This window comes from Aspergillus neoniger (assembly GCF_003184625.1).
Source record: "Aspergillus neoniger CBS 115656 unplaced genomic scaffold BO87scaffold_17, whole genome shotgun sequence".
Classification (NCBI taxonomy): Eukaryota; Fungi; Ascomycota; class Eurotiomycetes; order Eurotiales; family Aspergillaceae; genus Aspergillus; species Aspergillus neoniger.
Genome location: NW_020291145.1, coordinates 233,633 through 261,315, shown reverse-complemented (window position 1 = coordinate 261,315; position 27,683 = coordinate 233,633). Strand labels below are relative to the sequence as shown.

The window sequence follows — 27,683 nt, the reverse complement described above, 5'->3', positions numbered from 1 at the left end:
ACTTCTCCCTGACAATTCGAAACTAAGAATTAACAAAATCCTGGATTCAGAGATTTGATCCAGATGGTTTAATTGGTAGAATTGCAGGTTCAGGCTGGTGGTAATGCACACCTCCTGCGCCGCGTGGGGCAATTGTAGCCTAGTCCTGCGAGGCGATGAGCACAATTTCAGACGACAAGGGTCGGCGCGTTAGACTAGAATCTGATGGTGGGCTCCACCTGATTATATGTTATTGGGCAACTCGATTCAGGCCGGCTCAACTTGAGTAACCGAATCGGCCTATGGAGGTAAAGTCTGATTTGAACGTAACTATTCGCGGGAGTTATGGGGATGTCGAAGGGACCGTGAGATGCCAGAATATCACACCCGCAAGTGCAATGTCAAGGTTCGGTGCCTAACGTGGTTATCGTCTATTCAGCCGCATCAGGACAGTTTTCAGGTGGATCATAAAAATCATAAAATTAGAAAGCTTTCTCGTCGATTAAAGGCCCCTCTATGTTTTTCAATCAGCCGAGTAAGCCTCGTAGCTATCTACATTGTAATCATATCACTTCCCCTCATAGCGAGCCACCACGCTATTCACAATCTCAGACACTTCCTTCGCCTTACTAAAATCAACCGAATGGCCCGCATCCAGCTCAAAAGCCTCAACCTCTGCCCCCTCCTTCTTCATCACATCGACCATCCACCTCTGGTAGTCAACAGGAACAGTCATATCCCTAGTCGATAAGACACTTGCCACAGGGATATCCCTCCAAGCAGCTCGCTCGGCAGTAATAGGCTGGTACATGCACTTGCCATTCCACCGCTGAAGGGTCCCCAAATACCATTCTACCTCGGACTCAGCTTCATCCGGACCAGGCGTAACAAGCAGACCCTTAGGATCGCGGTCCACGCACGTTCCATCCTCCGCGAAATCGAATGCCACGGGCATCAATGACGCGTGACCGAACTGGTCCACAATGTCAAACATGCTTCGCCCCTCGGTAACGGTGAAGGAAGACAGTGAGACAATATGAAGTACTCCACCAGGTAGGCCTTGTTTGCTGCGAGTTGAGATTGCTAGGTCCGAAAGACTGTTGGTAGCTACCTGGCCACCGTAGGAATGGGAGATCACAATGACATTTTTGCCAGAGTTGGCGAGGTTCAATGTGTATTCGCGAAAAGCAGTTGTGTCGGTTTCTAGATCGGCTGTTGGGGGTCGCGCGCCGTTCATTGAGGGTAGCTCGGGGACGTGGACTTCGTGCCCGGATGACTTGAGAAGGTTGGTGAGCTTGTCATATGAGGTGGGAACGTGCCAGCCTCCTGAGATGAGGAGGATTACGGGCTTGGAGGCAGACATGGCTGTTGTGTAGTAGCTAGAAGAATGGAAAGAGATGGGATTAGAAAGAGCAGAGGGGCTGAGAATTCTTGGGGAAATACTTATACTCGCGTTCATAAGAGTGGGGCAGAGTTTAGGAAGACGAGGCAAAGAATGGTAAGGCAAGGCTGTGAGCTGTTAGTTCGACTCTATCCATCCACGATTCAATGCTACGCTTAGTGGTAAGCTAGTAGTAGCCTAGGTAAATTAGTGCTTACCATGGCTTGTTAGCCGTTCAAAGGTCGGGTAATTCCACGCATGGAGCCACAACTACGGAGAATGCCTATATTCAAAATAGTTAGATATCTCTATATGCGGTGGATGAAATACAAGAGGTATCCTGGGTACGCCAATGATTGAAACGGACAGGCCATCATCAGCTGTGATTTGCCATCAGAGGTGGTGCCTTCGCCCGGGTTACAGATTTCAATGCCTTGAATAATATTTTCCCCTTAATTGTCTAAGTGGACTGCAATTCAATTCAAAATAAAGGTATTAATTATGGATACCGATGTTCCCCAATCGAAACAAGAGTGACAGGTGAACAGTAGATCCCAGCCACCCTGACCCACAATCGCTATTTATATGTCACTACATAGCGGCACAGCAAATGGAGATAGGGATATTATTTTATATATCGTTCTAGACCTAACTCATGAAAGGCATTCACTTTTGAATGTGAGAATTATCCTGGTTTATATATATATAATCTTGGGCAGTGATGACGAGTCATGTGACTTGCTGCTAGACGATGGAACGTGATACAACAACATTTGCACTGTTTGTCTTTCGGCTCGGTGATTGTCCGAAGCTGGTGCTAACCTGAGGCATCTAAGTGGGAGGAACCGGATGTGTAACGGGCATTCCTGATCGGGCATCATCATACGATTAGGACTCTATCTATTTATTCTATCTCAACATTATCATCATCGTGACTAATACTACAGGTTGCAACAATAAAAAAGGAAAAGAGATCGTGATCGTGTCTACTGGCGAACCAGCACACCACGGTATCTCATCTTGCCCTCGCGCAGGGTCTGCATGGCCTCCTCAATACCCTCCTTGTTCAAGGGGAAGGTCATGATGGTGGGGTAGATCTTCTTCCTGGCAGCGAACTCGAGAAGGCTGCGGATGCTCTGGCGGGAAGCAACCAGGGAACCCTGGATGCGGACACCCCTCCACACGAGGCCGAGCATGGGCACCTTAGCAGGCTCGAAAGCCACAGTCAGAGGGTAGATGCTACCGTGGGTGGCCATCAGGGGAATGAGACTGTATTTATGTTAGCTATATGCACGAACAAGCTACTATGCAAAGGCGAGAGCGATTGGGGGGTGCGGGGGTGTGGAAGCCAACGTACGAAGGGTAATCAACACCAGCATTGCCGCAAAGCAAGAGGTGCTTGACGGGCTTGAAGCCCTCAGGAACGGCATCACCGGACTTGAAAACGTGGAACTCAGAAGCACCAAAGTCCATAGCTTCCTGGCGCTTGGTCTCGGAGCTGGAAAGGACAACGACGTGGCAGCCCATGGCAGCAGCCAGCTTGATAGCAACGTGACCAAGTCCACCAATACCCATGACGGCGACGCGGTCAGTCGAGCGAATGCCATACTCGCTCAGGACGGTCCAGACAGTAGCACCAGCGCACATGAGAGGAGCAGCATACGCGGAGTCATAGCCATCGGGAATGGGGTAGACGCAGTTGGCGTCCCAGACAGCACCGTAGCTGAAGGTTCCGTTGTCGAAGTCGTGAAAACCGTACTGCTTCTGGTTCTCGCAGTACTGATCCCAGCCTAGTTCGAATGGGTTAGCCTGCATAATGATTCATGTGTCATACATGAAGGGGAAGTACCAGTAGCGCAGTTGTCACAGGAAGTGCAGATGCTGTGGGTGTATCCGAATCCAACACGGTCTCCAACCTTCACGGAGGTAACACCGGGGCCAAGAGACTTGACGATTCCGATACCCTCGTGACCGAGCACCTGGTTGGTCTTGAGGTAGTGCTCATCTGTGCCGCAAAGACCAGAGTGTGTGGTCTCAATGAAGACCTCGTTGTGTCCAAGGGTGGACGAAGCCTTGTCAGCGACAATGCGGCCCTCGGCAGAGCCACGGAACACGTCGTACGTAACGCTCATGGTTGGTAAGATTTTGAATAATGTGAGGGGTATCTAGAAGAAAAGAGAGATGGATGGATCCTAACGAAAAAATGGTCTACCCAGTCTTTATAAACGCCCCGTCTCTGCGATCCTGATCATACATTATTGTTAGGGACTGGTCCGAGCAAACCGAAACGGCTCACGGCGTTGCTGCCATTTGAGTAACGTTATCCTGTGGAAACCCAGGGAACAAGTGAAGAAAACTTCACGTCGGCTTCTGTGGAGTGCAATTCAAGGAGCGTAACGGCAAGTTTGGTCCACCAGATCCACCTCCCAACCGCAGATTTTCCGAACGAAGTCCGCATGTCGCACACGAGACCGCAGGGACTTTCCTCTCGCGCCTCGCAGAGTTATTTGCATTTATGCGTTATCTGTATCATATCTCTCTGGTTCACCCTGAGTGCCAAGATACCGTTGGCAAAGTAAATGGTAGCTTTTGGTTTGAGATAAGGTTTTTCATGACTCTATTCGAATCGGTCCCGACAACGGGCCGAGAAAGAGAAGAATTCGAGAAGGACTTTTATGGCGCTACGGATCCACTCGCTGCCGTGCCGAGGTTGTTCTATCGCCTTCCCGAGACGTTGTCGATCCCTTATTCCGGCTTTCGAACTCCAGGGTCAAATTTTCACACGTGGTATGATCCAGCAAATTATTCGCAAAAGTTTGCTACATGGAATTTCTTGAGCTACTCACGTGGGCCACTAAGGACTCTGCACGTCATAGAGCCATGGGGTCGGCATATTAAGGCCGTTGCCGCTAACGTACACCATTGTGGGAACTGGAAGCCTCCTGCGTTAACATTTGTCACTTGCCGGGATTAGCTGTTGCGGTCATGCTTTGCCTTCACCCGAGACTCGTTATCGTTAGTCTGAAAATGAGTGAGGCTGTGTGGTCATGGCTTGCATCAGTCATGTTGACTGGTTGGATCTGAACGGCCCTACTCACCGCAAGTCTGTCATGAAAAGGATTAGCGACTAAGGCTGATCGTCCTTCCAGCAGTGAAAGAAGCTGAGACAATGATTATAAGGCAGATGTTGTCAAACAATCGTCCACAAGTGTAGCCTCCAAATAAATTCATTAGCTACACCAACTACGACGTACAATACCTAGAGACATGACAAACGTGTTCATCACCCGGTCATGAATCTTTCTAACAGATGGCGACTATTTGGTATAGGCATTGGCGCTTCTGTGAAAAAGGCTTGCTCATTAGGTCTAAAACCGTCAATTCGTCACAATTCTGCTCCTGAAGGAGTTTCTCGGAGAGACCGCCACGAATGATGTATTGCTAGACATGAACTGACTTGCTTGATGCAATCTGGGATGTGGAGTCCACACCATAGCCTACCTTACAGAGTATGTGCTAATTGCAGGACTAGGCCCACTTGATCGGCTCCGATCATCTTGATAAGATACTTCTCCAATGAATCTGTTTATTCAGAGATCAAAGGTCGTTTCATGAATAGTTTTATACGATAGACCAAAGCCTGTATACATTTCTAGGATGGTTATTAAAGATAAATTAGACCTTAGATATACATCATCTCCAGGTGCGGGTAATTGATTACTCGTCGACTGTTGAATTACCACTCGTCCTGGTGCGCGTAACTTCTTCTTTTAACCCTGCTCCTCAATTTCCCCTGAACTTCCCTATTCCTGTTTCTTTCTCTCCACGTCAACCATGGTTCCGACAGCCTACCACGTCGTATCCATATATCTCCATCAGGGTTCGCATACCTGAACTCCAAGCCACCGGATCATACCCGAACCTTATCATTTCCTGGTTGTCTCACCCCCTGCTCTAGGGAAAGCGCGCCGTGCTTCTGACAGCTTTGCTAGTCAATATTGCACCTAGTTACGCCAGCTCGGCCCTATGCCCTTTGTTTGGGTGTAGGATGACATAGTTTATTGATTTCTTGTCTTGCAGCTAATTGACTTGATGGCAGTTCGACCGTCGCCCAGTTTTGTGATTCAGGTTCAAGGACAATAATTTATCATGGTACCCTTCGTCGCTATATTCCTCATTATTTCTACGGTAATGATTCAACTAATTCAAATAATGACGTATCATCTACGCTGTTTCCTCTAATATAGAGTGCCTCATCTTCATCAATGAAAGCATACGTCTGCGATACTCAATTTGTAGCACATAAAAGCCCTAATGCTTTCCGCGGAAAAACTAATAGACATCCAAAAGCTTTATTACTAGATCGATTCTCAATTACATCATGACTAAGCCCGAATACGTTTTCACTCGTGATTTCCATGATGACAACCGGGACGTTTTGCTCAATATATTCGATGTACAACTGCTAACTGAAATCGCAGCATCAACCTCCAACATTATCTGTGGACCGAACTGTTCGGCTACCATATCCACCCTTCCATCCCTACAAGCAACCCAAACTTGAGAATTGCCGACGTTGGCACTGGCACTGGGTAGGTGGTAAAACATGCAGAAAGACAAAAGAACTAGCTTACTGCTAACGCTCCAACCAGAATCTGGTTGACAGATCTATCTCGTCGACTTCCGAGCACCGTATCCCTAGATGGCCTTGATATATCCTTCAGCGCTCTCCCCCCAAATGAATGCCTTCCTTCGAACATGACTCTACAATCATATGACATACTATCCGACACGCCTAATCACCTCCGTGGTGTCTACGATATCGTTCACGTTCGGAACTTTTCCTTCGTAATAAGGGACTTGGAGGCTGAAAAGGTCATCGGGAACGTTTCACAGCTATTGAGTATGCACCCAATATTTATCCTTGGGCCCCGCCCCCAACGTTCTATTGCGTGCTTATTATCGCACAGGACCTGGTGGCTACCTTCAATGGGCCGAAATAGATGCCCTTTCGTATCGGATCGAGAAGACCAGACCGGACTGCAAAGACGACGCCCTTAAGGAACTCATGCGCTTAGGCAGGGGGGCGGATGATCGTACTACTCCTCATTGGATTCCCGAGATTCCCTTTTTCTTTCAGCAGGCAAAGCTTGAAGAGGTGCAAAGCGACGTCAAAGATGCCCCACCGTATATGGCCGTAGCAAAGCATGAATGCAATCTTATTGTTCCTGAAATGCTCGCCCGCACAACACAGAATTCGGCTCTAAGTAAGAAATTTTCGCGGCTTATACCCGAGGCTTTGGAGGAAACACATGGAGGAGCGTACTGGGCCTTTACTCGGCTTACGGTGGTTGGCAGGAAAGCTAGTGGTTAGCTTGATGGCTTTACTTGAGTCCCGTCGGATACAGGTGGGATTTTGATGTCGATGTACGGTTGAATAGAATGAAGGGAAAAGAGGAAACGATATCCATATTTTTGATGCTTGGGGGATGCTTGGGGGATGCTTAGGGGGTCCGGTATTGCATTCCAATTGAGCATGTGGATTTATGCACATATTTCGCTCGTGAGAAACTGCCAAGGGAAATATATAGGAGCTTTATCCCAACTCTGCCTTCGACCAGACTCTAGAGACTGTAGGTTCTGAACATGTCTCTGAGCATTTTAAAATGCTGAATAGTCTGTGGGCTCCGTCACCACACAAAATACTACTTAGTAAGTCCGCCATGGTGCGGATATGTTGCCACACGACCTATTAAGCCATCTGTTAAATTCTGCCATCAACCCTAACGCTGAAGCACTATGACTCGGCTGCTGACCGCATCGTTAGTGACTCTCAGAAATGTCAGGCGATATAGATAGAGGACTGCGAAAGCTACAACAGAACTGTACGGTTCAATGCTCTCTCCATAGCAATTTTTAAGCTGTCTTGTTATTATCTTAGGTATGAGGATACAATAGAAAGACTAACGGTCATGATACGGCATGCGATGAAAGGATATCTGGCTATAACTAGAGTTGAGGCTAAGTAGATAAGATACTATGGCGTGACTGGCCCGCCATAATCGAGCTTCGATCACGTCAGTACACTAGCTAAGTGTCACCTTACCCCACCTCCCCTCCTCATACGTATCCATATCCCCAACAATCAAGATTTAATCACCATCAGCCACTTCCAATATCAGCTATGCCTACTTCCATCGAAACTACCGTCAGCACGCAGACTAAGATTCGCCCTACCGTCCGGCTCGCGGCTGTTGACGGGGATGCCGAAAAGGTTCGTTACCACCCCGCTATCCTTGCTTATATCCATGCATTCAGCTCACCACGCTTGCTACAGCATCCCGATTGGCTGGTCGAGCTGCACATAAAGGGTTGGACGGTTGTCCGCGGCGCCCTACCAAGGGACCGCGCGCTGGCGTATGCCAATAAGGCCTACGAATGGCTTGAAAGCTGGGACCTGGGGTTCGACCGCAAGGACCCGTCCACCCGCAAGGCAGCAAATCTCCCCTGGCACACTCACGGGGGGCTTTACAGCAGGTTTGTCCCCATTATTTGCTATCGTGCACTGTAATAGGCAGCGGCAGCAGTAACACTGCCGCGAGCATAGGTACGGCGTCGGCCACGAGCAGTTCGTGTGGGATTTGAAGTCAGAGCCGGGGCTTGTGGAGAAATGGGAGCAAATCTGGGGCACCCGCGAGCTACTAGTCTCATTTGGTATATTCTGCCATGTTTTCCTCATGATGACCAGTACTGACTGTGCAGACGGGCTAAACCTTTCCTTGCCCGAAAAGGAACGTCCCAAGACAGATCCTATTTTCGCGCCGTGGGCGCATGTCGACCAGTCCCCCTTTAACAACAAGTTCGACACCGTCCAAGGAATTGTGAATCTGCTCCCCAATGGGCCCGAGGATGGCGGGCTGATGGTGTTTGAAGGGTCAAGCGCTTGCTACACTGAGTTGTGGCAACACTTTGACCACAAGAAGGGTGAAAAAGGATGGAGCACGTGGGCCTATCAGAGTGTTGACGAGGAGATATGCCAGTGGCTTGAGGCTAGAGGATGCAAATGGACCAAGGTGTGCGCAGAGCCTGGCGATCTGCTACTCTGGGACTCAGTGCGTGCTCCTATTCCTAAGATATCTTGAGTTTCTAGTTGGCTAACAGCGCACTAGCGCACTATTCATTACGGCGCTGCTCCTTCTTCTGTCAATGACCGCTTCGCTGCCTGTAGGCCCGACTCTTCATCCCATGCTAGCATAAAAATACTAACTATCTAAACTAAGATGTCTGCTACAAGCCAGCCGCCGCCATCTCAGAGGAGGCGAAAAAGGTGCGCCTGCAGGCGTTCGAAACGAAGCAGAATACAACACATGATCCGGCTGATTTTCGGGTCAGGGAGTACCTGCCACCGGCAGATCATCCTACCTACGAAGCGGCCATCAAGAGGCCGTTACAAAGCCCGGTGCTTTCGAAGCGGGCGAGGGAACTGATTGGGCTGGAACTATACTGAAGGGTTTCACAGGACCAGAGGCTGTTTTGGTTAGTGAGTCATAGCTGTTACTTTCATATAGACTGCAATCGAATGCACATGCATTCGTCATGTACGACGGTCACATATCAGATACTTGGGAAGAGTAGATGACCGATATAAGGGACAGCTGCTGCTCAACGTGCAGCATAACAGGTAAAGAATTGGACATTATTCATTCCCCGGGTAGTTACCCTGGACTGCAGAATAGTATCCCAAATATCTGTAGATATTCAGCATGAAATTCAATATCTAGAAAGCAGTAGACAAAGGTATGAATAAAAACCGTCATTCGAGATATCATGAATTTATAATGGCTTTTCCATTTTTTCTTTCTTGACTAGATATATGAATTTATATTCAAGTTTGTCTTCTCCACTACAAGAACTTGTGGCAGCGGCAAAATTTGAACCTATACTCTGTATAGATATGGATGGGGGCTCCTATTACAAGACATCTCTTCAAATTTAGCTAGGAAAAGACAACACTCGCCAAAAAAAAGTTATTCGTATTGGCGCTGCCCGGAATCGAACCGGGGCTGGCACGGCCACAACGTGACGTCATACCACTAGACCACAGCACCTGTTGTTGTGAAAGTCGTTCACCAAAAATGATTGATGTGGGGCAAAGTGGTTATAGAGGTGGGTTGGTTATTGGGCCGAGGTTGAGGTGATCTTCAGTAGACCAGTGTTCAAGTTACATGCTAACATGGGCTGGAGCGGCCGCTTTTGCATTGGATCGCTGTCTTATGTTTGGCTTCATTAACTCCATTCGTGGTTCGCTCACTTTAAGTTCTTAAGGACTTTACGACTGAATTTTAGGAACATACTCTGTATAACATTCTGACTAATTGGAAAATTATATTTTTCTCGGGCTGTTATTCGCCAAATTTAAATCAATCCCCACAACGCCATGACAAAGCGGGATAATCTAGTTAGCCCGTTTTGTGCTTCATAGTGTCCACCACAATGACCTGACTACACTTGGATCTGAAAGCACTAAAAGCAACCCACAAGCTGCATCTCGAGAATCATGATTGAATGAGATTTATTGGGAGGCTGGGGGCAGGGCATTGAAGCTGTGGTGTTGTTGCATCAAGTTGGCGAGATTATACGGAGTACTAAAGCACCATGTTACTGGGGAATATATATTTTACACTCGGCCATGAGTATAGCACAACATATAACTTCCTCTTCATCAGAAATTCAACAAGAAACTTACTCACAAAGTATCCATACTAGTCCCTCAAAGATCAATAGTTCAATCGGGGCTCACCGCTTCCTAAAATGTCACCATTACTGAAATATACCACTACGCTTCTTTCCACACTCCCCTATACCCTTGCACAGACCTACACCAACTGCAACCCTCTAGAAAAGACCTAATCGTCCGACACAGGCTCAACGCAAAGCACACTACACTACAACTTCGTCGAGAGCTCATCAACACTCGCAGAATTGACGACTCTCTCAGGCAACCCAACTATCAGCTCCGAGGGCGTCGAACTCACAATCAACAAGCAGGGTGATGCACCCAAAATTGAAACGCCATATTACATCTTCTTCGGTGAGATCAGCATCGTTATGAAAGCTTCCGCCGGCACGGGCATAATCAGCAGTATCGTTCTAGAGTCAGATGATCTCGACGAAGTCGACTGGGTAAACACCACCACCACCACACTTTGTACCCAGGACACCCTCAGCTAAATGAATACCTTCTCCTGCGAATCAGGAAGTCCTAGGAAGCTACACAACCAAACTCCAAACCGACTACTTCGGCAAAGGCGACTCCTCCACCTCCAACCGCTGGACCTGGGAGCCCATCGACGACCCTCAATCTACCTTTCACAACTACACCCTAACTTGGACCCCTGCAGCCCTGACGTGGAGCATCGACGGCACGGCCACGCGCACACTTTCCTACTCCGACGCCGCGAACGGAACCCGCTACCCGCAGACACCCATGCAGGTCAGAATTGGGATTTGGGCTGGTGGCGATCCGGATAATAACCAGGGAACGATTGATTGGGCGGGTGGGGAGACTGATTACTCTCAGGCGCCGTTTACTATGGTTGTGAGAAGTGTGGATATCGTTAATTATTATCCGGCGGAGAGCTATACGTATAGTGACAAGAGTGGCGACTTTGAGAGTATTGTGATGCAGGGGGGAAAGGTGTCGAGTCTGCCGGCTTCTGCTGATGCCTCTGGCTCCGGGTCCGGATCTACTACAACGGCGGGTGTTGCGCCTGCGACTGCTTCGATTCAGTGGGCTGGAACGTCGAGGCCGGGTTGCGCCCAGTTAAACGTCCCGGTGCTGGGATTTTCGGTGTCGATTTGGGGCTTGTGCATATTATTTCTTGCCCCGAGGGTTCTGGCAATATAAAGGTAATAGCAGCCTTGATACGGAGCTTTACCGCGCCTGGTATACCTGGACGATATATGATGTCATGAATAGCTGGTAGATGATAGATGAGGAACTTGCAAAGGACTGGTCATAGCTGTACTATATAAAAAGTGGTGATGGAAGTCTCGCTCTGCTTCACGGATGCTTAGATTTGCGTCATAACTCCAAGTTTATGGCAGGATACTTAATAACGAAGCAGGAGTTTTGCACAGCACATTATTTGATTTTCTGAATCTACAGGAGTCCAGGATATTCTCCAGAGCTCATCGGCACCATATCCCCTGGAAATCCATTATTGCCTGTCGGGCGGCCAGCCCAACAAGTCTTGTTATAGTTTTGTCTGTGATGGACGGTGTGGATTCTTATACATTTTCACACTATACATCAGTCAAGAACCTCTTTCCAACACGGGAATCATGGCAGGGTGTAGCTCATGAACATAAGCCACACCTGATATATCATAGAAATGTAGATGAGTAATAATAAGCGTAGTTCCTAGTCATACTTGCTTGTCGAGCTGCAGTTGCCCTATCGACAGCACACCGAGCAAGCCGCTTCAGCTCAAGGATAAACTCCTGCGCAAAGGTGATCTTCCCAACGTAGCATACAGGGTCCCTTGCTCTCTTCTTAGCAGCAATGAGATCCGAAATTAGACCCATGATGTTCATGTCTTCATTGGTTTCGGGATGAAGGGGGTGTGAGAGGACATTGCAAAATAGATTTATGGCGGTTTGGATGAAGTAGGTTAGACAGAAACTGGTATTGGATGTTAGCATACCAATTGGCGTAGGTCATTTGGCCAAAGGCAGGAGACTAAATGACAGGGAAAAACACACAGAAGGTTCTGCGGACCCAGCTCCACACGGTGGAAGACAAATGTCCGGAGAAAGGCTCGACTCGCGGTCACGGAGATCGCAAGGCTCGAAGAAGTATTTTGAGTATCTTGATTCCCGATCCACGAGGCGCACCTGCTGCTGGCTTGGTGAATCATAAGCAAGCAATGGTGGTATTGCAAATGAAAGACCGAGAACCGCATATCGGTGTTTTGAAGCACCAGGTCATGTTCAGCGGGTATCAGCGTGGGTCGATTTGGTAGCGGTAAGCTATCCTTCCACTTCTCCAAGTCCTGATCTAGGTTCCGGATTGTTCGGAAGAGATCTGTATTTGACTGTCGTAGGGCCTCAGGGGAGTATAGCCCGCGGTAAATGCAAGACTGGATGCGCGCCAGGCAGACGTATGCGTCAAGGTAAGCATTTGTGATGCTTGCAGGGTCATTGGAGTTTTCGAAGAGGGAAGGCGCTGGATCACATTCAGAGTCTTCGAGTCGTGGGGGAAGGCCAGTTAGCAGGGTCAAGCCTTTGTCACAAACGTAGGCTATGCGGAATAAACGTCGTGCGTGGATATTGACGGCTAGAGGGGTAGCTCCCGCATGATCAGGAGATAAATTCAGCCTTAGTTGGTATATCAACCGGGCCACCGTTGTCAGTAGGTGATCGATGGTTGAAAAGTCTGCTGCAAGCCCCTGGCAACACAAAGACTGGGGGTTTAGAGTTAATCTCCGTTGGACATTATGTTAGAAAGGTGGACTCATAAGCATGAGAATAGCCTGCAGCCCATCCAGTGTTGCAGCTCCCTTGATAATTTCTGGAACAAGGCGATATGCCTCACGAGCATTTCTAACGCTTGACTTCAGCGCACCGTCCTCGTCCCCATGCACCACAGATAACGCAAGCGAGCAAAAAGCAAATATCGCGGCCCTGGCGCAGCTCAAACAAGGCGATCCTGTTGATAGCTGTCCATAATATGCTGCTTGAATAGTGTGAGTTACCAGCGAGGGGTCAAGGATGGGGAAGAAAAGGCTGAATTCAGAAGCTTGATACTTCTGGATCTCTACGTAAAAGTGGTTCTGGTCAGGCAGTAGAGACGGTGGATCAGCAGAGTCTAGCCACCTGGGAGCCTCGGAGATTGGATAATGAGCGACTGTAAGCTCTCTCCCAGTACATACGGTTATCCATTGCAAGCCGCTTGCCGAGAAAATGGGCGTGCCATCGAACGTGCATACATTCCCCCAGTGGCGGCCCGCAAACGGGTCATTGTAGCCAACGGCCGGAGTCCACGCCGTGATTGTAGGATTTGCGCTTGCGAGGCCTCATTTAGATAAAATTACTCAGCAAGTAAAGAGGTAGTTTATTAAGGGCAATACATACATTCAAGTCTGCTACCTTGTTGCTTTATACTGGCGAAGACAACAGGGTTAGTCTAATTCGACTTGGGCGCTAATATTGCCCACCTTGAAGAGCCCCCGGGGCTAGATCTGGAAAAGGTACATTGTAGATCATGACAGGCGCACCAGTCACACTTTGGTGTTGCCCGATCACAGGCGATCTAAAATAGTTGTGTGGTTAGATTGTATGTGTCTAGGTCCAGGGTGGGTGTTCTCACCTTCCTAACATGGCAAACATCGCACGCCCGGTTTGGACGGCCTCGTCGCCTCTGCACCGGCGCAACCTGGAGTATCCCTGCCTGACCCGAGGACATGAGCTCATTGATGTTTTCATGAATATGAGAAAAAGATTAAGGGTCTTCGAGGTGGAACCGAGCATGAAGCTTGGACCAGCGAGGTGCGCGATATGCCACGTGACGCTGTGGCCGGACGCACAATGGTCTGGCACGTGACAGGCTTCATGATTGTCCTAGGGCAGAATATGAACACCCAAGTCTCAATATAAAACTGGTTCCAATGAGTAATACTTAGCAATTTGCGCAATGAAGTTAGTTAGAGGGATCAAATATCCCCAATAATATAGCCTGTTGCCATATCTGTAGAGATAATAGTCTGGGTCATGTGAAAAAGCATGCGAGGCTGAGGCCTCTGGTTCTCCTCTTTCTTTGCCCGCCATTTCCTTCAATGGTTCAGAATGGTGTCAGCATGATTCCCCGCTTGGAACATCCGGATGTGATCATTCGATGCTTGGGGTGCGTAATGTATGCTTAGCGGTGGGTTTCGGCGAATGAAATCGCCTCATTAAGCGCCGGTCATGCAAGTCCATCACGATAGGCTTCCGGCTATCAGTTCATCCCCACCTAGCTAGCAGGCTTCACAGTTTGGCGATCACAGTATGAAAGGAACTCCTCGGTCGGAGGTATCGATGTTGGAGGCCGCCTTCTTCCTTTACCTCCCTCTCTTCCGGCCATGTCCTCAGACGGCTCACTATGGGCGCGCTGAAATTGAACCTACCCAGCTCTCCTTGCATCCAAGTATTCAAAAGGAATCGGCAAAGGAAATTGCTCTATGCGGGGTTATCGCTTGTGTTTATTCTCGTGTTGTGGGGTACATTATTGATAAGTTCTGGTGAACGGTATGCTGGGTTGCAGGGGCTGCGTTCAGCAGACGGATTAAGTCTGGCAACAATCACAAATGAAACATTAGGGGTGAGCTCTCATCCCAGACCATACAGTATATCCGAGTTCTAATCGAGACGTAGTTCGAAAGGATCTTCTGCATCAATCTCCCCAGTCGACCTGATAAACGGGATGCAATCACACTAGGCTCATCAGTCACGCAGTTCCGCGTGGACTGGATTGATGGCGTATCCTCTGAAGATATGAGCCCAAAGGCCTATCCTCCAGTAAGATTCATTTGGCCACTGTGTCTCATATTATCTACTAAGGCTCTCTCCAGCGGTACGACGAACCCGATAGACCTCGCATGCTAGCCGGTGAAATCGGCAGCTGGCGAGCCCACCTGAACGCGATGCAACGGTAATCACATCTCCACCAAAAGTCAGACACAAAACTGACTTCAATTAGCATCGTCTCAGAGCGCATAACTAGTGCCCTAATACTCGAAGACGATGTCGACTGGGACGTGACTCTAAAGAACCAACTACAAGAGTTCGCGCTGGGAACCCAAGCCCTCCAACCTGAACACCATCCCAAGACCACGCCTTACGGGGACGACTGGGACATCCTCTGGCTCGGCCACTGCGGAACAAAATGCCAAAAGAAAACCCCTTTCTACATACTAAAGAATGACCCAACATCTATCCCCGTCTACGGCCTCCCACAATACTGGGCCGGCCCAGCCGTCCACGAACTTGTCGACAACATCAAACACAACCGCATTATCTGCAAAACCTCCTTGGCAGTCTGCTCCAGCGCATATGCGGTATCATTTAACGCAGCACAGAAGATACTTGCAGCGTTGTCTGTTTTACCCGATGATGAGAGCATGCCGCCTGGTCAGAGTGTCGTGTACGATGTCATGTTGGGGAGATTATGCGAGACCGGATACTTGAGGTGTATTTCGTCACATCCTTCGCTTTTCGGTAACTGGAAGGGCGCGGGCCTACCCTCGAAGGGGTCGGATATCCAGTATAAGTATGATGGACCGAGGGAGCAGAAGACGTTCGAGGGGGCGAGTTTCCAGGGGTTGGTTTATAGTACTATGTTTAATTTGGGGACTTTGCTGGATGGGGGAAGGGTGGTGGTGTCCAATGTTAACGATGTAATGAAGCCGAAGTTGGATCTTAGGAAGGTGAGGAGGATTGAGGGGGGGTTGCATGTGTTGGATTATGAGGAGATGGTGTTGAGTAGTGTAGGATAGATCATTGACATCTTTCAGAATGTTCCTTGACCATACGTAGTATATAAACTCTGCTAGAAAGATAGAGGCACTATTTACTTGTTGTGGTAATATTTATTTGCCGCATGTGAAAGAGGACAAACAATAATGGCGGTCATTGGTTCTTCTTAACCATAATGCATGCTCTTGCATCCCTGAACATGCCATCTGTATTCCCGTGACGATAAGTGATATATACCAGCATGTGTCGCAGGTCTCAATGCTACATGCATACGACATCTCCCCCCTCATTTACGTCCATAACCGCACCAGAATTTCTCATATCTCAATGAGTACGTATCATTATGATATCACGACCATGGTATATACACAAAAACTTCAATCATATCCAACATGACTTAAGGCAATATATCACTTCGCTCGAATGGTTGCACGATCGATCATCTGCGGAACTATTCGATAACAGTCAGTTGAATCCTTTCAATACAAGACCATAGAGCATCATCGCGTACCTCGAGTTGTAGTCCGTCAGGGCTTTAGAAACGGCCGGGACCTCCGTGAGGGCCACCGGGGCCACCGGGGCCGCCAGGACCGCCGTGGGGACCACCAGGGCCGCCGTGGCCGCCGCCGTGAGGGCCTCCGTGGCCACCAGGACCTTCATGAGGACCACCGAATCCTCCAGGGCCGCCGGGACCGCCGGGACCGCCATGAGGACCACCAGGGCCACCGCCGTGAGGGCCGCCAGGACCTCCAGGGCCGCCCTGAGGACCGCCGTGGGGGCCTTCATGGCCGCCAGGGCCGTGCTGGTTCTCGTGGTGGTGGTGGAAAAGACCCATGTTGATTGTTTGTAGGAAGAAAGGTTTGAGGTGTTTGTTTGATAAAAGTGTGTGGCTTGTAGATGTTGTTGAGAATGAGTGAGGGTCTGCGAGAGATCGTGGGGGATCTTATACTCGTGGCCCCCTGGGAGGCGCCATTAGGGATGTGGAGACCACATAGGGTCTGCGATCCAGCGAAGAGGGAAAAGAGATAATTCTGGGTGCAAATGACGCTCATGGAGGGGTCTTTTCCCCAGTTCGGATATTGCATCTGACGACATAGCCTTCGAAGGAAACGATGTTGCCTATGGCCGATGTGGATTTATCGCCGAGCTAATCGGACTATGACGCTAGTGGACCTTCAAGGCATCGCCCTATTCGCCTGCGATGCTATAGTACCATGGGTTAAGCCAGGAGCAGCATGGCTCAGATCTCGTCGTCGCCCCGTAAGGGGGTAATGGGGAAGATCCCGATCCAGAGAAGATGGACATCATGAAACTTTGATGACATGGCCGTACGCGTTCACTGCATTACTATGCGAGTCACGCAAGACACATTCGAGGTCTTGTGAAGTCTGGACAAATGTCCACTCCAAAGCCCTATGGTCACGGTGAGCTTGGGTTGCCACAAGTGGATGAAAAAGCGTACGTACTTCGACCCACTCCTGCTCAGCACAGGGCTGGCTAGTGCCCTCAATATGAGGCGCCAAGCGGGGGCATACGAAAATCATGGCCTCAGCCACAGCGCTGAGAGAGTCGTGGCTCGCTTCATTGAGTCATAATGACCGTTATGGGTCGATCAGCGGCCTGGGGAAGTCTCGCTGAATTGTTGTTGTGGCTGATATCCGATTCAGATGCACGCGGTTGAGATGATTCGGCCTGGCCTTCCGATTTCGGCATGAACCGGCCCCGGGTCTGTATGACTAAGCGGGATCGGGCGCCATTGCCAAGTCACACTAAGACTTTGCCAAGCGTTGGTATTTTCCTACCGGCAAACAATGCAAACACCCCTCGCTGTTCTGCTTTCTTGTTAACAGAACATAATTCAATTGTTACGAGGGGTAGACGTTAGATCGATTTGTCGATTTTCGACTATGGGCTGAAGAAAACACAATGTTGGCCTCATAATAATGGTGATGCCCTGCCAGGTTATGAAACACTTCGGGAGGAACTGGCAGCGCAGTTCCCCGGTGGTATTGATGCCTTCTGCAGTACGGTTGGAGGTGCCGGCATGGTCATGGGAGTCTCACGCGTTCTGAAGTCAAAGTGGCCGGATACGCGAGTTGTAGTTCTCGAACCGGCCGCTTCTCCTGTCACTACTGAAGGGCGCACTGGATCTCGTAGCGTCGAGGGAATAGGAATTGGTTTCGTGCCGCCACATCTGGATTCTAAGCTTTATGATGAAGCACGAGGTATTTCAGAGGCAGAAGGTCGTGCTATGTGCAGGCGGTTAGCTCGTGAGGAAGGTTTACTGGTTGGAACTTTGACTGGGTTTAATGTTGTCGTGGCCATTGCTCTTGTCAAAGAACTGGGCCCGGGTAAGACGGTGGTTACCGTCGCTGTGGATACGGGCCTGAAGTATATGACCGGAAATCTCCTTGCGGATGCTTGAGGTCGCGAAATCCCAATAACTAAATAATTGCTCTTTACGATACTATAGGCTTTACTGCCACCCTAATACAAATTTTTATTTGTGTCTGCCTGTTTTATGAAAGGAAATCACCGAGTTCAGACACTCCGGAAACATGAGTGACCACCATGTGTTCTAAATCGACTATTGGTCTTGCTGTCCTCGAAGTTCTTGATGTTACCCAATTAGATTTGTGATCATGGACCGTCTGCCGATTCTATATCGGCTCTTTGTGTGCGCACATTCCTCTTGGATGTTAGCTTGTATCACATAATTCTATTTCCATTGGGCAAGGTTGACCTGCACCGGTATACCGTCTACACAAAAAAAGACTTACGCAAACCGGCTAATGTTTCAATATTATTGGATACGTTTGATATTCCATCTCTAAATTACCAAGCTAATCTGAAGGACCGATCTTGCAAGCAACTGCCGAATCTCTGCGAGATAGGCCTCCTCGGTTCCCATTCAACTTTTCCTATTTACCACCATCGCTTTCCACTTGTCCTTCTTATCCATCAATTCAACTCAAGGGTACTGGTAGTCCGTTTCAGTTTATTTAAAAAACCCAACAGGAGTCGAAAGCAGCCATCTTGTGAACAGATCCATCGGCGCCTCACGCATAGTTTCGAAGCTATAAATGCGGCTGTGCGCCACAACCAACTTCCCGTTGTGCATATGTGCCTGCAGAATCCGAGCATGCGAGGGTATCATAAACGAAACCATGAGGACCTAATATCGGTGTCAGTGATCAACAACTTTCAACATTTATCACAGGGGTTCTGAGAAACATACAGGCACCATCCCTTCCGAGTCTATTTCATCTTGCTCCAGACGGGTGCGCATCGTCTGAAGTATGCCCAGCAGCTCAAATCGCATCATAGAGTCCTCAGGACATCGCTCTTGGCACCAATGTTGAGTGATCATGACGATATATGGGTACTTATCATCTATGCATTCGAAAAATCGATTCACCGTGTACAGATATTGTCCGAGCTTGTCATAAATGTTGGATGTCCGGGCGTACAATTTGTCGGTTGTGCTGGTGTATTCATCAATAGATTAGAGCCATGTAATTATTTGAATGTATTCATGGGTTAATACAAAGTACTCACATGGACGGATACCAGATCCCAATATGCGTCAAAGTAGCGGGCACGGCATAGTAGCGATGAGTTCGTGGAGCGAGATGGATCCATCTTTCTAGCTTGATGGCAATTTCTTTCAAGCGAAAGGGCGGATATGACTCGCACGAGTCTTTCTTGATAGTTGCGTAGTCTTTAATAGTGTAGCAGGAGTCTTCACGCTTGTCTATTGTGGTGTAGGGGTGAGGGTCGATGGGATAGGTGTGCAAAGCTTCGATTGGAAGAGGTTCGAAGAGCAGGGGAGTAGTTGAAGATTTACCCTTTCCATGGTGTTTGGCCTCGAGATCCAGGGGCAGCAAAACTATGTTGTTTGTATCGCAAAAAGACGGGGATATGAAGTTGAGGACGTTTCGACCTTCTAGCTTCTCCATTATCTTTCTGATGCTTTTTAGGGTGCGGGATTCATCCTTCGGGTTGGGTGGCATCTCGGGTGGCTGATCGGTCTGCATGATTGACAGCTTGCGATACGTGCAGTAGGTATTGGGTGAGAGATCATGCTGAGATGATTAGCGTTGCTTTTCATCATGTATATCTGGCGTGAAGTGAATGTATTCACGCTAGAATCCTAAGCGAGTGTTCGTCACTTTTTGCGTTGTATGCTTGCGTGAATTGTGCTATGAGTGGCATTGTGCACACCCTCTACCCTTTTAACAATGTATCGGATGCACTGGTGTGCTCTTATAGTCACAAAATAATCTAAATTTACAGATGAGAAACTGAAGGGTATGGCATGGCTAGGATACTATGCTCGCGTTAGGCAGGACAATTTTGGTACCTTTGTAATTTTCTAATTCAGGAGTATGGTGCGAGTAGTTGTATTTGAATTATGTTTGCGGCAATGATAATGGTTAGGAAATCAGTATATTACACATTCTATGCTGAGTCTTCTACTCCCTCCCTCCTTAGTTGTTGCAAACTCTTAGTATGGGTGATTGAGCGGTCCGCACGCTAATGGTCCCTCCCGAAAGCGTGGATATAACACCCACTGGAATTATAGTTTCAAAGCAAGTAAGTACACTTAACGAGAGGTATGCTTTTGAATGTTTTTCATATATTCCTTGCGACAAAGTGCATTTTCAGAGGCAGATAAGGCGGAGTCACGTGGGAATTTTGTGAATGCCCCAATGTTATCGGAGTCACCGCCCTGAGAGAGGCAGCTTCTTCCTCTCCCTGCAAGTGATCAAGCCAGACGTGCATGAAACGTTCGCTTCGCGCCAGCCGATGGCGTGATTCGCTTTGATCCTGCCGACTCTTCCCCTCTTTCCCATCCCTTCAGTGTCATTAACGACCACTCATTAACCTGAACAACTGTCATCAATTGCCCTCCATGCCTCCACACGATCAGTCGGAAGAGGAGGGTGTTCGCCGCCCGCTCCTGGCCGATTCCAGAGGGACCGATGGCACCGAACCCGGAGCGGAGTCCACTTCCGCATTGGGCCCAAAGTTCACCCGCAATCTCGGAGCCATCGAGGCCTTCGGCATCGTCATCAGCATTGTGATCGGTAGTGGTATCTTCACTTCCCCGGGTTCTATCGACACAAATGTTCCATCCCCAGGAGTCGCGCTTATCGTGTGGCTGGTCGGAGGCATTCTGGCCTGGACCGGTGCCAGCACTATGGCCGAGCTAGGCACTGCTATTCCGGGCGAAGGTTAGTTCACTCCATTACCACGAGATATATGGACTGTATTGACTGTACAATAGGAGGCGTGCAGCCATACCTTCGATACATCTACGGAGATGTCTTTGGATTTCTTGCTGCTTGGACTTGGATCATCGCCGTGATGCCTGCAACGCTGGCCATTTTGAGCATCGTGTTCATTGAAAGCATCTACTCCGCGGCTGGTGTCACTGATCAGGCTGGAAGCCTTTCACATAAGCTGCTCTCCATTCTTGTATTGTTGGTGATCGGTCTGGCCAACTCCATCAGTACCAAGGTCAGCACCCGATTGAATGGTTTTTCAGTCACGACCAAATTCATCGCCATTGCCGCAATTGTGGTGGCTGGTCTAGTCGTCGTCATCCTGCAAGTCTCCGGAATCAACCGCGATGCTGGGTCAAATGACTGGCTCAAGCACTCTTGGTTTGGATCTAGGAACACCTGGACGCCGGACGGTCGGGAGATCGACTGGAGCTCCATGCACGGGTGGGAATCGCTAGGTTACTGTTCTACCGCGCTCTATGGTGCTCTCTGGGCTTATTCGGGCTGGGATAAGGTAGGCATATAGCCCCTACAAAGAGTCTGTGAAAATACTCACCAATTTTTGACAGGCAATCTACGTTAGCGCAGAGCTCTCTGCTCCTGCTCGTCAGCTTCCATTGGCCATCAACACTGCACTCCCCATCATAATTCTTTGCTTCCTTGCCGCTAATGCCGCGTACTATATCCTTCTTCCATGGAAGATCGTTTCGACCACTGACAGCGTGGCCGTCGTATGTGCAACACCCTCCCATTGATTACATACGCTAATGACATACAGACCGCATTCACCCATCTCCTAGGACCAGCGTTTGGTATCCTCGCTGCGATAGTGATCTGCCTCGTGGTCGCCGGCTCCCTGCTCGGAAACTCTTTTGTGGCCGGTCGCATGATTGTCGCGGCATCGAAGCTGGATTGGTTCCCTCGGTTCCTGGGTGTGCTCGGACACGTAGGAATGCCTCCTGACCCGGAGCCTCCTTCTCAGTCAACTCCCCGATCGGACGCGCCCATCAATGCCACAATTCTGGCCACCCTGTTGCCAATTCCGTACCTGCTGTTCGGAAACTTTCGCGCTCTACTCACCTTCAATGGTCTGGGAGAATATTCGTTCTTCTTCCTGACCGTTTTAGGCGCCATCCTTCTGCGATTCCGGCAGCCTGATCTCCATCGACCTTACAAGCCCTTCATCGCTATTCCGCTGGTGTTCGCCCTCGTCAGTGGTTTTGTGGTGGTGAGGGGAGCCGTCTTTGCACCTCTGCAAGCAGTAATCCTTATTTCGGTCTGGATTATCGGCATGGGGTTCTATTACCTTCGGGCTTACTTCCGGAGAGAGAGGATCACTAGAAGAAGCGAATAGACTCGGGTAGAAGTCAAAGTCCTTGCGATTCCTCGATATTTAGGCCTAGGTTTGGTGAAATCTTTCTGCTCGTTACAATATGGTTCTTCAAGACCTGATACACTATTTTGACACGTACTTTGAATTGCGCGATGTACATCATACAAGACGATGATTTGATGGCAAGGCTTCTTAGGAGGAACCCGTAATCCCTCAGGCTAGTGCGGTGTGCATTAAAGAGGGGGGAAGAACCAGAGAAATTGATGTGCATAGTTTCGTCTATGACCGCAGTAGGAAATTCAGTCTGATTAGAAGTTTTCGGTTGCACAGTTGTGGTAAATGGCTATATTAACCATGGATCAACACATAAACCCAATACGGCACATCTTATCAATCAAGTAGCTTTTCTTGGCGAATCGAGTCTATCCGCAATCGTTATCGCCAGTCACCGCCCGCATCCAATTCTGTCCCACGGACTGCTTCTCCTTCCGCATGTAAATCAGATTCCTCAACCTAGATGAGCAGGACACTCTTTGTAACAATCACTTAATTATCGATCAATTATACCCTACTGATCACTTCGTCAGTACCACTGCCATGGACCAAACAATTCGCGTCGCTGTCGCCGTCTATGTCTTCAACAAACACGGCCAGACCATTCTCGGCCGACGCAAGGGGAGTCTCGGCGCCGGTAAGTCTTACCTGTCGCCCATTGATTCGCTTCAGTAACATCTTCTGCTTGAGACATGGCTCTAATTTGTCTCAAGGAACATGGGGCCATCCCGGCGGCCACCTCGAATTCAACGAGAGCTTTGAAGACTGTGCAGCTCGAGAGGTTCTTGAAGAGACGGGCCTCGAAGTAACTGATATACGCTTCCTTACGGCAATCAACAATGCCAATATGGAGGGAGGAAAGCATTATGTTACGATTTTTGTGGGCTGTAGGCTTGTGGATGAGGATGCAGACCCGGTAGTACGTTTGTTTAATACCCTCTTTTGTTTTGATTTCTGGAGTCGTGTTCTGGTGATATTACTTAGAGAGCGATTGAATACTGATGGTTTGGTTGAAGGTCATGGAGCCTGAGAAATGTGTCCGCTGGGAGTGGGTTACGTGGGATGAAATGAAGGCGACTATTGAGAGGCAGCGGGAGGCGGAGCGTCTGGGGAAAATGGAGGAGTATGAGGGGAGGGTGTTGTTTAAGCCGATTTTGAATCTTCTGCAGCAGAGGGTGGAATTTGATCCGTTGGAAATTTATCGGTCTGTTGGGCGGTGTTAATGGGTATGTTAAGTCTGGTGCTGTGAACTCGGGTAGCTGAATTACTTGGAGTTTGTTATGTAGACCAGGAGCAAGCGACAATATTTGTCTCAACTTTCGCTTATAAAAGGTAACGAACATGCATGTTATTTGGTAGTCTACTTTATATACTGTATAACAGATTTAGAGACGTTGGCAAAACGGACGAATCAATGAATGAAAAGCACATTAACAGCAGAGAGGAAACGCCAATCAGAACAAAGTATACAAGAGCCATTCATTTGCGCGCATCCTAGCTTACGCCACGGCAGAAACACATTTGAACGCACCCTGGCTATCATTAAGCTCAATCATATTGAACTGAATATCCAGGTCTGAATCAGCGAAATCCGCCGCCGTGGCATAAGACACATCGAGTTCGGTCTCAGTTTCTTCTTCTTCATCGCCCAGCAGCAGAGCAGCCTTGGGATAGAAGTCCTCCACATCGAAGGACTTGTGCTTCCACCCCTTCGGCACGATCTTCATGAGCTGGAAGGCGAACACTATATCATTCTCTGTCTTTCCCTGGTGTTTGTCGGACTCCTTCGAATAGATTTTATTGTCCGTGCCAACAGTGACATCGCCAATAACCGTTCCCGATGTACCGGCTTTGGCCCCAGCATTTGCTTCCTTGGAGCTGGAACGGCTTTCAGATTGACGGAATCCCTTTGCAATCTTGACGCCAGTGATCATATAGACGGGCTTGGAAAACACACTATCCAGGCGCATCAGATCTCGGATCTTGCCATCTTGAGTGCGTCGAATGATCTCTTCATGGGAGGGCTCGTCCCTGAAATAGCTGGTTGTCAGGGAGTCAACAGTGTAGTCGGCATCAAGGGACCTGCTGCCCTCGAAACCGAGGTCGACGCCCATGGCGTTGAGGAAGTGGGTCCAGATGCTTGACTTGACACCATTCTCCCTTTGGTGATGTAGCGACCAGTCGGTTTCGACCACCGTTTCGATGGGAGCGGTCGGGATGTCTGGGTCGGGTCTTGTTAGGACCCGGTGCGGTCTGAATGGATCGACGATGATGTTTCCGAGGGCGATGGGGCCATCTGGACGGAAGTCCCATCTAGGCGCGAGGACGTATGTATAGGTTCGCTGATGCATGGTGAGTGGTGGAAAGGCGGGATAGAGAAATGATAAGTGGTAGGTAAGTTGGCTGACGGTGTTGGAGGTTTTGATGATATCAATAGATAGATTAAATGATTAAGTTGCTTGAGAAACGATATTTGAAGGGCGAAAAGAACCATCCTTATATGCCTTGGTCGGCATTATCGATCGACGCCCACGAACCCCTACCACGTTCGATGAAACCAAGGACGCATCAGCACGTTGTATAGGGCGTTTAGGCTTTCAGCAAATCAGAGTCAATAAATGGGACAGATCATACTGCGGCGCATATATCTTCCAATAATTAACTGATCTTTTCCGCCGACTATGTACCTCAGCTCATCGAACACTTGCAGCGCGTAGTTCTGTTTCACTCTTATGTATAACTCAACGTGTTGTGTAAGGCTGTGCCGCCGAGTACCAATAGAATCATCGTCGGGGTGCACTTGAAGGCGCTTATGGATTCCACCGATCAGCTCATGCATACTACTATCGACAGCTCCTAACTACTATGTTGGATTGGACTAATCATGCCCCGTACAGAGTACTGTTACTGGATGATGATAGTCTATTTATGGAAATATTAAGGCTTTCTCTATGTCTCCTCGTTCCTATTTTCATTCTTTTATTCCTCCTTCTTTCCATTTTGATCGAAGTTAGTGTCACTCCTGATATCTCGTTTGAATGCTCCAGAACTGTGAAGATCATTGGCTAAACAACTCTTTCCGCATGAACAAACTCAAGCAGTACTTTTAGTGATAGCCATGATAGCCCTGCGAAAGATGAATGCGCCTTTTGACGCAAATACTTTTACTCTAGTCATTAATGAAGGTAATACCGAACGAGGGAGGCAGCACGATGTGCTGAATTATGCTATAGAGTGGTTAAAACTAAACTTGTGGATATCCGGAGTTGTTGTTGTGGAGGAGAGAGTTTAAAGGGGAGGCTGGGAACCCCGCCCCGGTCGGGGAAGGTGACCAACCGGATCCACCTGTCTTTTCTAAATGACCCAGCTTGCCTCATACCACCAACATCGTGGTAAGTACTCTACTCACACTAAAACACCCCTCCGCCAAATATGTACAGGCCAGTGCACGGGAGAATGCTCCGCCGTAAAAAGGCATGGAATCACCCAAGAGGAGCGGAGGTTATTCTGGAGTCACTCTCTCCACCAAAAGGTCCTGTGCTGGCCAAGTTCGAATCGGATAGGGTGAAACCGTCACAAAAAGCCCCATGCATTACCTCCTGCAACTATCTGGCATCTTACACACGGTTAGATCCAGGGGAATCATCAATTTTGATCCCAGGTATACTTGTTCGCTACTGCCGCACTGCCTCTGGAAGATCTCAAGCTCACAAAATCTCAGGTCGACCTCCCATTTGGACTCCAGTAAAGAAGTCTCTGAAGCTCAAGGAGACAGGCTATCCAAGATTGGCCAACCCAAAGCCCATCAATGAACTTGATCATCCCTGGGAGGCATCTTTTGAAGCCATCCGGCGGCAGGATTCGAGTTATGATCTTAATCGCACCGACATCGTGACCTGTTCGGCCACACTCAGAGATCTCTTCGATTTCATCCGTGGTCTAACGTCGGAGATCCGCTTTATCATGGAGCGCATTGGCAAGACGGTCGTGTTTGTTCGACGAGAAGTTCCCGCGCCGGTTTGGTTGCCTGAGTCTGACATTCAATATAAATACGAGGCCGAGTTCACAAAGAGATACACTAAGTGGGAAGACATAGCCGCTGAATACAAGGCCCATCAGCGCATTGTTCGGTATAATTTTGCAGGCATCAATATTGTCGTTCGCTCTACGTCAGATGCCTATATCCCGAACCAGGATTTGGCTTTCCAGGGTGGAAGTGCATCCACCAACACCGACAAGGCTAACATCACCAGTCTTACTGAAGGCATCGGCGGGTTGCAGGTACAGGAAGGCGGCAAGCCAATTGCTCAGAACGAGATCCTTCACACCGATTTACGATCCATGTACAATCACCATGGCCATCTTCGAAAGCTCCATCTAAGCACTGTCTTCCCTCGACTCTGGGCATCACAAGTCTCAAACGTCGCAGTGGCATATCACAAGGAAGGGGTCATGAAGAGCGTGCGCGTATCAGACATGAAGGATGAAATCCTAAACTGGGAGCGTGAGAATAAAGATCATCTTTCGCGGCTGGCGGGTCTTCTCAACAATCTTACTGGTTATGCCCGCGCATCGCCGTCCAGACTTGAAGTTTGCCGCAGCTCTTTTGGTCCTCTCGAGATCCGTAAGCTTGCAGACCAGGATTCTCCAAAGGCTGTGTCGCCGGAAATGAGACTCTGCTTTGACAAGTCGACAACAAGTCGGAGTGGCCCGGCAACTAATGCACGGCGATGATCGCATCGGAAACAATGCACCTACACCTGCTACTATGATTGAATTACATATTTAACAAGCGCTCCACTTCTTACTCTGCTATGAGATCTGAGTGCAATGACTGGAAATTTCCAGTATTGACTGTATATTAGTTTGCAACATTAGCCTTCAACCGAAATTCACTAATAGGACCTCATCCTACTCCCTTTGCTAACATTGCAATTACATAATATTCATATTTCTGATATACTTCAGTCAAACCAATGGCTATTTAGAAAGGTAAGATAATAAGATCTAGATTCTCATTGCCATAGAAAGATATTATAGATTTAATTCACCCAGCGAAGATATCCAGCAATTTATAAGATAAAGTAATGTCCTATTTCCAATTAATTCCTCTAATATAGAATCATAAATAGGT

General features: G+C 48.7%; 14 protein-coding genes and 1 non-coding gene across 15 annotated transcripts; 8 read left to right on the top strand and 7 right to left on the bottom strand.

Annotated features, from left to right (window-relative positions):
* Positions 1–453: 453 nt before the first annotated feature.
* BO87DRAFT_376806 (alpha/beta hydrolase) lies at positions 454–1,372 on the bottom strand. Its single transcript, XM_025623396.1, has one exon. The coding sequence runs from the start codon at positions 1,340–1,342 to the stop codon at positions 548–550; it is 795 nt and encodes a 264-aa protein (XP_025479451.1). The 5' UTR covers positions 1,343–1,372; the 3' UTR covers positions 454–547.
* An 890-nt stretch (positions 1,373–2,262) lies between these two features.
* On the bottom strand, positions 2,263–3,971 carry BO87DRAFT_359412 (NAD(P)-dependent alcohol dehydrogenase). Its single transcript, XM_025621514.1, has 3 exons — positions 3,210–3,971; positions 2,718–3,150; positions 2,263–2,629 (listed from the first exon to the last, which is right to left on the bottom strand). The coding sequence occupies exons 1-3, from the start codon at positions 3,490–3,492 to the stop codon at positions 2,347–2,349; spliced, it is 999 nt and encodes a 332-aa protein (XP_025479450.1). The 5' UTR covers positions 3,493–3,971; the 3' UTR covers positions 2,263–2,346.
* A 1,770-nt stretch (positions 3,972–5,741) lies between these two features.
* BO87DRAFT_436538 (uncharacterized protein) lies at positions 5,742–6,734 on the top strand (the record flags this gene model as incomplete). Its single annotated transcript, XM_025627824.1, has 3 exons — positions 5,742–5,816; positions 5,990–6,263; positions 6,331–6,734. The coding sequence occupies 3 exons, from the start codon at positions 5,742–5,744 to the stop codon at positions 6,732–6,734; spliced, it is 753 nt and encodes a 250-aa protein (XP_025479449.1).
* Positions 6,735–7,544: 810 nt separating this feature from the next.
* BO87DRAFT_308837 (phytanoyl-CoA dioxygenase) lies at positions 7,545–8,867 on the top strand (the record flags this gene model as incomplete). Its single annotated transcript, XM_025619442.1, has 5 exons — positions 7,545–7,897; positions 7,968–8,074; positions 8,123–8,472; positions 8,530–8,584; positions 8,641–8,867. 5 exons carry the CDS (start codon positions 7,545–7,547, stop codon positions 8,865–8,867), a joined length of 1,092 nt encoding a protein of 363 aa, XP_025479448.1.
* Positions 8,868–9,397: 530 nt separating this feature from the next.
* BO87DRAFT_t143 lies at positions 9,398–9,468 on the bottom strand. The gene has a single exon. It is a non-coding gene; the product is annotated as a tRNA-His (tRNA).
* Positions 9,469–9,495: 27 nt separating this feature from the next.
* Positions 9,496–11,267, top strand: BO87DRAFT_386944 (glycoside hydrolase family 16 protein; the record flags this gene model as incomplete). The annotated part of the gene is made up of 3 exons (XM_025624782.1): positions 9,496–9,526; positions 10,284–10,543; positions 10,617–11,267. 3 exons carry the CDS (start codon positions 9,496–9,498, stop codon positions 11,265–11,267), a joined length of 942 nt encoding a protein of 313 aa, XP_025479447.1.
* Positions 11,268–11,735: 468 nt separating this feature from the next.
* On the bottom strand, positions 11,736–13,826 carry BO87DRAFT_436535 (C6 zinc finger domain protein; the record flags this gene model as incomplete). The annotated part of the gene is made up of 5 exons (XM_025627823.1): positions 11,736–12,044; positions 12,125–12,800; positions 12,876–13,426; positions 13,558–13,673; positions 13,731–13,826. The coding sequence occupies 5 exons, from the start codon at positions 13,824–13,826 to the stop codon at positions 11,747–11,749; spliced, it is 1,737 nt and encodes a 578-aa protein (XP_025479446.1). The 3' UTR covers positions 11,736–11,746.
* Positions 13,827–14,417: 591 nt separating this feature from the next.
* Positions 14,418–15,894, top strand: BO87DRAFT_416169 (LPS glycosyltransferase; the record flags this gene model as incomplete). The annotated part of the gene is made up of 4 exons (XM_025626734.1): positions 14,418–14,720; positions 14,774–14,917; positions 14,971–15,050; positions 15,099–15,894. Exons 1-4 carry the CDS (start codon positions 14,502–14,504, stop codon positions 15,892–15,894), a joined length of 1,239 nt encoding a protein of 412 aa, XP_025479445.1. The 5' UTR covers positions 14,418–14,501.
* A 390-nt stretch (positions 15,895–16,284) lies between these two features.
* On the bottom strand, positions 16,285–16,709 carry BO87DRAFT_386942 (uncharacterized protein; the record flags this gene model as incomplete). The annotated part of the gene is made up of 2 exons (XM_025624781.1): positions 16,285–16,325; positions 16,427–16,709. The coding sequence occupies 2 exons, from the start codon at positions 16,707–16,709 to the stop codon at positions 16,285–16,287; spliced, it is 324 nt and encodes a 107-aa protein (XP_025479444.1).
* Positions 16,710–17,468: 759 nt separating this feature from the next.
* BO87DRAFT_416167 (cysteine synthase) lies at positions 17,469–18,299 on the top strand (the record flags this gene model as incomplete). Its single annotated transcript, XM_025626733.1, has 2 exons — positions 17,469–17,550; positions 17,836–18,299. The coding sequence occupies 2 exons, from the start codon at positions 17,469–17,471 to the stop codon at positions 18,297–18,299; spliced, it is 546 nt and encodes a 181-aa protein (XP_025479443.1).
* A 354-nt stretch (positions 18,300–18,653) lies between these two features.
* On the bottom strand, positions 18,654–19,911 carry BO87DRAFT_436529 (uncharacterized protein; the record flags this gene model as incomplete). Its single annotated transcript, XM_025627822.1, has 3 exons — positions 18,654–19,049; positions 19,113–19,359; positions 19,433–19,911. The coding sequence occupies 3 exons, from the start codon at positions 19,909–19,911 to the stop codon at positions 18,873–18,875; spliced, it is 903 nt and encodes a 300-aa protein (XP_025479442.1). The 3' UTR covers positions 18,654–18,872.
* A 747-nt stretch (positions 19,912–20,658) lies between these two features.
* Positions 20,659–22,791, top strand: BO87DRAFT_335103 (solute carrier family 7 protein). Its single transcript, XM_025620474.1, has 4 exons — positions 20,659–21,111; positions 21,165–21,676; positions 21,732–21,893; positions 21,941–22,791. Exons 1-4 carry the CDS (start codon positions 20,790–20,792, stop codon positions 22,514–22,516), a joined length of 1,572 nt encoding a protein of 523 aa, XP_025479441.1. The 5' UTR covers positions 20,659–20,789; the 3' UTR covers positions 22,517–22,791.
* Positions 22,792–22,991: 200 nt separating this feature from the next.
* On the top strand, positions 22,992–23,890 carry BO87DRAFT_416165 (nucleotide triphosphate diphosphatase NUDT15). Its single transcript, XM_025626732.1, has 3 exons — positions 22,992–23,186; positions 23,263–23,468; positions 23,566–23,890. The coding sequence occupies exons 1-3, from the start codon at positions 23,093–23,095 to the stop codon at positions 23,770–23,772; spliced, it is 507 nt and encodes a 168-aa protein (XP_025479440.1). The 5' UTR covers positions 22,992–23,092; the 3' UTR covers positions 23,773–23,890.
* A 23-nt stretch (positions 23,891–23,913) lies between these two features.
* BO87DRAFT_376798 (uncharacterized protein) lies at positions 23,914–24,996 on the bottom strand. Its single transcript, XM_025623395.1, has one exon. It carries the CDS (start codon positions 24,898–24,900, stop codon positions 24,049–24,051), a length of 852 nt encoding a protein of 283 aa, XP_025479439.1. The 5' UTR covers positions 24,901–24,996; the 3' UTR covers positions 23,914–24,048.
* Positions 24,997–25,941: 945 nt separating this feature from the next.
* BO87DRAFT_376797 (uncharacterized protein) lies at positions 25,942–27,451 on the top strand. The gene is made up of 2 exons (XM_025623394.1): positions 25,942–26,210; positions 26,271–27,451. The coding sequence occupies exons 1-2, from the start codon at positions 25,982–25,984 to the stop codon at positions 27,281–27,283; spliced, it is 1,242 nt and encodes a 413-aa protein (XP_025479438.1). The 5' UTR covers positions 25,942–25,981; the 3' UTR covers positions 27,284–27,451.
* The last annotated feature ends 232 nt before the right edge of the window (positions 27,452–27,683 follow it).